This window comes from Alligator mississippiensis, chromosome 7 (assembly GCF_030867095.1).
Source record: "Alligator mississippiensis isolate rAllMis1 chromosome 7, rAllMis1, whole genome shotgun sequence".
NCBI classification, from domain to species: Eukaryota; Metazoa; Chordata; order Crocodylia; family Alligatoridae; genus Alligator; species Alligator mississippiensis.
Window position 1 is genome coordinate 34947729 of NC_081830.1, and position 8207 is coordinate 34955935.

General features: G+C 41.2%; 1 protein-coding gene across 1 annotated transcript; it reads left to right on the top strand.

Annotated features, from left to right (window-relative positions):
• Window positions 1–4258: 4258 nt before the first annotated feature.
• Window positions 4259–6671, top strand: LOC102569575 (olfactory receptor 11A1-like). The gene has a single exon (XM_059731650.1). The coding sequence runs from the start codon at window positions 4347–4349 to the stop codon at window positions 5190–5192; it is 846 nt and encodes a 281-aa protein (XP_059587633.1). The 5' UTR covers window positions 4259–4346; the 3' UTR covers window positions 5193–6671.
• Window positions 6672–8207: the final 1536 nt, after the last annotated feature.

Genomic DNA, 8207 nt, shown 5'->3' on the forward strand with positions numbered 1-8207 from the left:
AACATAGCTCACTGCTGTTTCATTGCCATACCCTGTTCCAAAGTACCAGGGTGTCACAGAGCATGGAGGTGCCCTGTTCCTAGAGAGGGGAAAACTGCCAGGGAAGGAGCCCTAGCAAGGAATAAGGAGCCCAGCTGGGGGTTGCCAGGGCAACCAGGAGGTCAGCTGACTGAAAGGGGCAGGGCCTGGCTCCTATATAAAATACAGACAGGAGGCCAGAGGGAGTTCCTTGCCAGCAGCCAGGAGTTCCCTATGCCACGATGCGAGGAGAAGCCTAACTGCAGGTACAGTTTGACCTGAGTTGAGCAATGTTGTTATAGCCAGAGGGCTTATGTTTAAGTTATAGCCTAGGGGCTCATGTTTTGCTTTGTTGTTGTTAGCACCAGTGGTTTGGGTGAGGCTATTAGGGGTTGGAGGAGGCCTCATAGGGGACCCACAGTAGTGTGGGGACCCCAGTGCCCATAGGGGTGCAGTGTACAGGGTACATAGACCCTGGCCCCAGAGAGGGAGCCCCAGAGTGGGCGTGGCGAGCCCCAGAGAGGGGCACCGTTGAGGAGGCCCAGAGTGGGCGTGGTGAGCCCTAGAGGAGGGGGCAACACGTGAGAAGGCCCAAAGAGGGGGCCTGATTCTGATAAGGCTGAGACATAACAGCTATTCCATTGGCGAGGTGAGGACTGCAGTGTAGGGGAAGAAACGGAGCCGCAGATAGCGCCCCCTGGCAACGGGGCAGTACAATGGCAGCCTCCTGCTAATTAACATAAATTAATTAACAGCAAGGTGTGGCAGGAGAGAAGGCGGGAGGTTGCCTCAAGAACAGGTGGGTGGGTCACATTTTTGCTCGGCCCAGAACGGATACCTGTTACACAGGGCTAAAGGGAAATCAAGGGAAGTTGGGCACAACATTAAGATTGATGAGAAACTGTCTGGAGTTGGCTGCTGTATGACTAAATGTCTCTAGAGGTGTTCTTGGTGGGGAGGGGACATGAGCTGTGGTATCTAAAATGGAGATGGCTTTGAGCAACTTAAGGTGGAGTACTGTTGGTAGGAAGTTAGCTGAAGGCATCCAGAAAGGGGAGATAAGAGGTGGGGTGATTAAAGGGACTTATGTGTCTAGGGAAGAAGGTATTTGGAGGAGTGAGTATGTTATGAGTGGCTGAGGGGAAACTGGTATGCTGTACCTGGGACATCCCAGGTAGGAGACTTGCTAGGTAGTGGGTGCGGAGCTAGGTGAAGGTGTCCAGGGTTTAGTTGGATATACAATGGCTGGAGAAGCTAGTGTTGTGTTGCTGAGGTGATCTGATGTGGGGGGATCTGGATGGCAGTGCCTTTGGAGAACAAGCTTAGAATAAGTTTTTGAGAGAAGATCTCTTGAAGTGAAGGTGGGGGGCATTGGGAGGGGAGCCATCACAACACTTCCTGGTGGTGGTGGCAGCAGCAGTAGTCTCACACCATTCCTGTATTCCAGATGAGCTGCAGGGAGATGTGGTAGGGATTATCAAATGATTGAACATCAACCTGAGTGTTAGGGAGGTTTCAGCTCTATTTCAGTTCACAGCTGTACTGAAAACTTGACTTCGGGTAACTAAGACTGTAATTTACAAAACCCCCCAAAAAACCCAAACCCACCCATAAAAGGAAACAGTAAAAACAATTTCAATGAATGGGTCTTACTGAGCTTTTTAGACTAGCCTTCTCTTTTTCTGACCATAATGGAAGGTGCCTGAGGGATTCTGGCCCACAGCTTCACTGAAATCCAATGAGAGCAGGGTGCCTAGTTTAACTATTTTCCTTTGGAAATTTCACACCAATTAACTGATCATGATATCAAAGTTTCCATTCACTCTTAGTCTCCCTTGTATAATGTTTTACAAAACTAGAATAATTTTCAAATTGTCAGTGGAGATGTATTGCTAGAGAGATTTTGAAAGCTGCCTAGAGGATTTAGATCCCCAAACCCTATTAATTTCTAATGTTCAGGGTGTCCAGGGTCCTCAGGTGGCATTGAAAATCTTAGCCTAGGGGAGTCTTGTTGGTATTAGGTGAGATCAACATTGTTGATGCCCAACCAATATCCTAGTGTTTTCATATATAGCATGGAGCTAACACAACCAAAATGCAATTATAAAGGAAGATGAATGTTCTTTTTTATTCTGTAAAGAAACCATTAAAAAAATCTTAGAGTAGAGAAATATTTTTAACTAATATTTTCAGAGATGGTAAGAATATTAATGAGAAGGAAGGTTAATTGAAGAAATGGATGCCTGCCTATGCTCAAGAAAGTTACTAATTACTAGATAAGAGATGTACATGAAAGAAAGTCCACCTTTATCCAGTCAGGATATGTGTAATATAAAGGTAATATGTACATTTTCATTAATTTTAATCAGTTTGTCAGTTTATTTCTGTCTATACCTGTCTTCTGAATCTAGTGTCAAGAAAAGGAAGTTCTATGAAACAGAAGCAAGCACAAATCCTTATGTGTAACATTAACCAGTACCTGATAAAGAGATCTTGGGCTCATAAAAACGTATGCATCTATGATTTAGCTAGTCTATACGGTGCAACTCTACTCTGCCTTCTGCCTTCCTTCAGGCTAACTATCTCGTTAAAAAGAAAATATATATTTTTTGTAATACTGTCTGAAGGAGGTAGGTACTGAGCTTCCAAGTATTTCCAAGGAGTGCCTATGAATATTCTACCCAGATGCTTAACAGGAAAGCACGTGAAACCTCATATTATGAATTATCATGCCTACAAAGTTTCTTTCCAACTTTGGTCAATGATTTTTTCTGTACAGCTGTAATCCTGAAGCAGAAAGATTAATATTCCATATGAATGTTTAATTGTGAGCACCAGCATTATGGGTATTCTTACTGTTCTTATAAGTGTCTATTCCTAGTGAAATGACCCCAATACATTCTTTGCTTAGGCCATATCTTATGGCAGTTTCATTTGATGATTTTGCATTGCTTTAAAGAAAAGTTTTCTGTTTCTTCTAATGTTTTACTGGAATATATGCTTAAATCAAATGCAAATCAGCATTCAGCTCAACAGTGAGACAGCTTCATGAAAAAGCATGGCTTATGACATACAGTAGGGCAGACTATGTGGTCTAATGATCTCTTCTGACACTGACCTTATAGACCAGATTTTATTCCACCTCTATAGTGCCTAAATGGGTTTTAGACCACAAGTCAGATTTCATCCCACTGTTCAAGCCCTTGAAAATGCCTTAATGCATCCAATTTTTTAACATGCTATCAACTTAGCATTTAGATTAAGTCATAAAAAATGAGTAAGATGAAGAACTAGCTACTTTTTTTTGTATTACCTGGGTTGTTTGTTTTTACACGCTTAATAAATAAAATTGGATCTAGACATGTTTGTCTACAAAGTTTTGGGTTTCTTAAAATATCCATTCCACTTGGTAAAAACCACCACAAATGACTTCTCGGGATGGAGGATTAAGAACCAAAACTGATTGTTTGCCTTTTACAAACAAGAGGGATTAATTTACCCATTGCAAGAAACTGAAAAGGGTTATTTTAGCTTGAAAAAAAAATCTAAGAAAAATTCCACAAGCACAGGCATTTTTTATGAAAACCTTTTTTTTTTGTTTGTTTTTTTTTAAACCATCCTTTGTTCACTTTTTTTAAAAGCCTCAATGTTTGTTCATTGTTGTTTTTTATCGTGATTTAATTTGCTTTAGGATGTTTTCAAAGTCTCTCTATAAGGTGACCTCAGCATGTATAAAAAAAGAAGCAAAGTGGTGGTGAGGGAAATTATTACTGTGGAGCTTTCCAGGTTACTTAGGTTTACAAACACTTTGAGTGGAAGTCAAGATAAATTATTCTTCTAAATTACTTAGGTCCTTTTAAAAATCCCACCTTAACAAATGTGTATAGATACATTTATTTCTGATTAAGAGAATGTTCTTTGTATCTTAAGTCCTTTCCAGTTTACTTAAAGTAAGATCAAAGAAGCCACTCTTAAAAATATGCACACACAGCTTTCAAAAGTTTAGCTAAATCAGTTTACATTCATCTCTTAAGGCACCATTGACTTTCAATGGGTGTTGAACACCTAAGTCTCTCAGACCCCTTAAACATTTCCAGTCTCAAACCATGGAAAGACCTATTCATAGAGACATGCTATGCCATCCACTAATTGCTCATTAGAGTTGTGCCCCTCTCTAACATTCTTTTGATCACTTAATGTGTGGATGATTTGCTTCTGTGTAGGCACTGCTTATGGAAACTTTAGGCAGAACCAATAAGACTCTAATCTTCGAGATCACTCTGCTTGGATTCAGGAACCTCCATCCACCACAGATCCTGCTTCTGTCCATGGCATTTTCCATGATCTACATTTTGACAGTGGTTGGGAATATCCTCATTGTAATAATAATTGTGACAGAGCCACAGCTCCACACCCCCATGTATTTCTTCTTGGCTAACCTGTCCTGCTTAGAGACATGCTATACAACAAACATCATCCCTGCTATGATCTCAGGCTTTTTGATGGAAGGGAAACACTTTTCCATCAATGGATGCTTACTCCAGGCTTATTTTTTTGGGTCCCTTGGAGCTACAGAGTGTTTCCTTTTAGCAGAAATGGCTTATGATAGATACTTAGCAATATGCTACCCACTTCACTACACCATCCTCATGAACCACTTGGTGTGTATCCAGCTTGCCATTGGTACATGGCTTGGCACTTTTATAAGCATTGGTGTGGTTTTATACCTAGTCTCCAAGGTACTTTTCTGTGGTTCCCAAGTAGTAGATCATTTTTTCTGTGACTCAGCACTGCTGTTGAAACTGGCCTGCACTGATACTGAGTGGATTGGCAAGGTCTTATTCTTCATAGCCCTCATTGTTACTCTCATACCATTTCTGTTAACAGCAGCATCTTATATATCCATCCTCTCTACAGTCCTGAGGATCCCCTCCAGCAGTGGGAGGCAAAAGACCTTTTCTACTTGCTCCTCTCACCTTACTGTTGTCACCCTATTCTATGGGACACTTATTATCATGTATGTTGCACCATCATCCAACTGGTCTCCTGGTTTTAAGAAAGGGCTAAGTCTTCTCTACACTATAGTGACACCAATGTTTAACCCCATCATATACAGCTTGAGGAACAAGGATGTTAAAGAAGCTCTGAGGAAAATGATAAACAAATCATTGTGAAGATTTTATTTTGTTTATTTTAGATAAAACATTACCTTTTTAAAAAACTAAACTTTGGGATGATTGCAATCTCTCTGAAGGTCTGGATACCTCAAAATGTTTGTCTTTCCAACTGATATAGAGTCCAATCAACATTGTGGGTATTACTTTAGTTGCTACATTAGGAACCCATTTCTCCTAAATGGCTTTGAAAATTTGGCCCTAATGACTTGTTTACAGTTACACAGATGGTATAGGCAAGAACAGGAAATATTCCTGACTTACTGAATGAAAATTAATTAGGATTTGGGCATTTAACTCCCATCGGATTCTATGAAAATCTCAGCTCTAATTCATGAAAGGATTGGTCAGAGTTGCCAACTGTAAATGTATAGATGGTCCATAAAAACTGGCCTAAAAACACTTACTTGTGATGTCCATAAACAAACCCATGAGCCACCCTTAAGACTCAACTCATTTCAAGATCCATGTGAATTCAAGTATCTTTGGACAGAGAGAGGAGAGCAGCACTACCTGGTGTCTAAATTGGAATTCTTCTTAGAGTACTGCAGTAAACTGTCTTGCAGAGTTTGCTGGTCTGCTAGAGCCTCCATAATTCATTTTAGTTATATCCCAGGGCCTTCTCAATGCTCATCCTGAAGGTATCTAATGGCTAGAAAATGATTTTTAGAGGTTTGTTTTTGAGAGCTGGCTTGTAGATAAAGTAGATGCACCTTCAAACAATGGTTTAGGGGATGGCATAGGTTAATTCGTTTCTAAAAGCTTGATTGTGACAAAGTTACCTTCAAGGCCTACTCTGTCTGGAACCAGAAAACAGCAAATCTGAGGCCAATAGACAAGGAGGCATACACAGGCTGGGAAAAGGAATACATGTAACACACTGTTCCATAACATGAGATAAGGTACTATTAGGCCACAGTGCTCAATATCAGAGTGTGTGCATGTGATGGGTTTGCTGGAACAAAGGAATATGCTGACAGGACAGAACATGAACAGTACAACGACCACAGGGAAACCAATCAAAAATGCCCAGGAATGAAGAGTGATCAGAGGAGGAAAAGGATACAAAAGGAGAGATTTCATAGCAGCCAAGGGGCCCTGAGAGGGGAAACCAAGACCACCATGAACAGAGGGCATACCGCTAGTCCATCTTACCCACCCCGCCGGAGTGGGGTGGGGGTCTCAGCCCTCGACCTCCAGGGTGCTGACATCTGACATTCAAGAAAGAACCTCAGGATTAAACTTACATACTGGTCAGATGTAGTTTGACCAGTACATGACAGCTCTAGGATTGGTAGATATAGAACTGGGTGGGTTACTTTTGTTTGCCTTGCTTGCATTGTTTTTATTTTCTATCACTGTATATAAATACAACTTGCCTATTATCAAATGGAGAAGCAGTGGTTGGTCTGAGGGTTTGGGTCCACATGAAACAAGGCATATGGGTCATAAATCCAATGCCAGCAGTACCTATGCAGGGCCCTGCAGCCTAGGACAAGCAACACAGGGATGGAACTGGGGCAGGAGGTAGGGGAGGATGGTGGAGGGAGAAGCAGAGGGTGGGAGTCCATGCTGTAATGGGAAGGTAAGGCCAGTGAAGGTAAAACTGGGGGGGGGGGGGGGCGTGTCTTGGATGTGGGCAACAGTATAGGGTGCAGTTAGGAATTTCAAAGTATGGGAGTGAATAAGGGACACTTGGGCAGGGGGGCAGCACAGTATAAAACCATGTAGAGTTGCCAACCCAACAACATTTTTTACTGACAGTAAAAACATGTGTTAGTGAAAAAAGTTTAGTTTTCAGTAAAGCGTTTGCAGATCATCAGTGGGGGGAGGGAGGGCAGGAACCCCAGTTCTTGGGTTGGCAATCCTAGGACTGGGTCTTGTCTTTGGTCCTTCCCTGAAGCCTGGGGTTTGAATGCTAGGATTTCCAGTTTACCTAGCACCCTTCAAATTCAAATCAGATTTAAGCATTTAAGATGCTCAAGTGTTTTTTATTAATCCCTATAAGAGCCTATATGAACTGTTAGGAACCTAAATATCTTTGAAAGTCTGTCACCAGTTGCTGGAAGCCCATTGTAAATCAGATCTGTGCACTAACTTTCCTAAATATCCTTGTAACATCCACTAACTGTGCATTAAGAACATTTCTAGAATACAATTATGCTTTTTCTTTTCCTGCTCTTCATAGTTTGCTTTTAGTATAATATACATTTTTTTTAAAACTCACTGAAAGAATAATCATGTTACTTTATTGCACTTTATTTTTATGAACGCTTTAGTAAAAGAGATACTTTTTTGGGGGGGGGGGGGTACCCTGACTACTTACCTAGCATTTTTCTTAAAGTCACTTTTATAATATCATTTCTTAAGCTGTAGATGAAGACATTTATTAACAGTGGCATGACATAATAGAACACAGCTATTATCAATACTTGATGGGATAGTGTATTTGGATTTGGCTTCATGTCTATTACGGAATTAGTATCATCCTCACTTGTTTGCCCCACCTGACTGTAGTTACTTTACTTATTTACTTATGTTTGGTACCAGTGCATTAGTATACATGAAAAACATTGATATAAATGTAACCTTATGTCCACATTCTTAGACCATGGAGAAGATGTAGACATAAGATAGAGTAAGAGAGACCAAGTAGGTTAAATTTAAAGCTATTAAAATCCAACAATTACATATTTGTGATTTCAGTCTCAGAACAAGAGTTTTAGCAATGGGGGCAGGAAGATGGGGGGGGGGGGGCAGGAAGTCAAAGGCCTCTGTTAAAGGAGAAGGAACAACAGGCTAGCCTTGCTGTGTAGGCAGGTAGCTGAGCCAAGGCTAGCTGAAAAGTGATAAATCACACAAATGGTGCATATTTCCAGGCAGCTAACTGCAGCAGGGAGGGGCAGACTGCCCCTTAGGTAAAAGGATAAACCCCTGTTCTTCTTAGGAAGTCACTTAACCAAAAGGGGATGGACTCTAGGGCATATAAACCCAGAACCTGGAGGACATCAATGG

Excerpts from the sequence above, each read along its gene's own strand:
- LOC102569575 (XM_059731650.1), top strand. The coding sequence starts at position 4,347 with ATGGCATTTTCCATGATCTACATTTTGACAGTGGTTGGGAATATCCTC.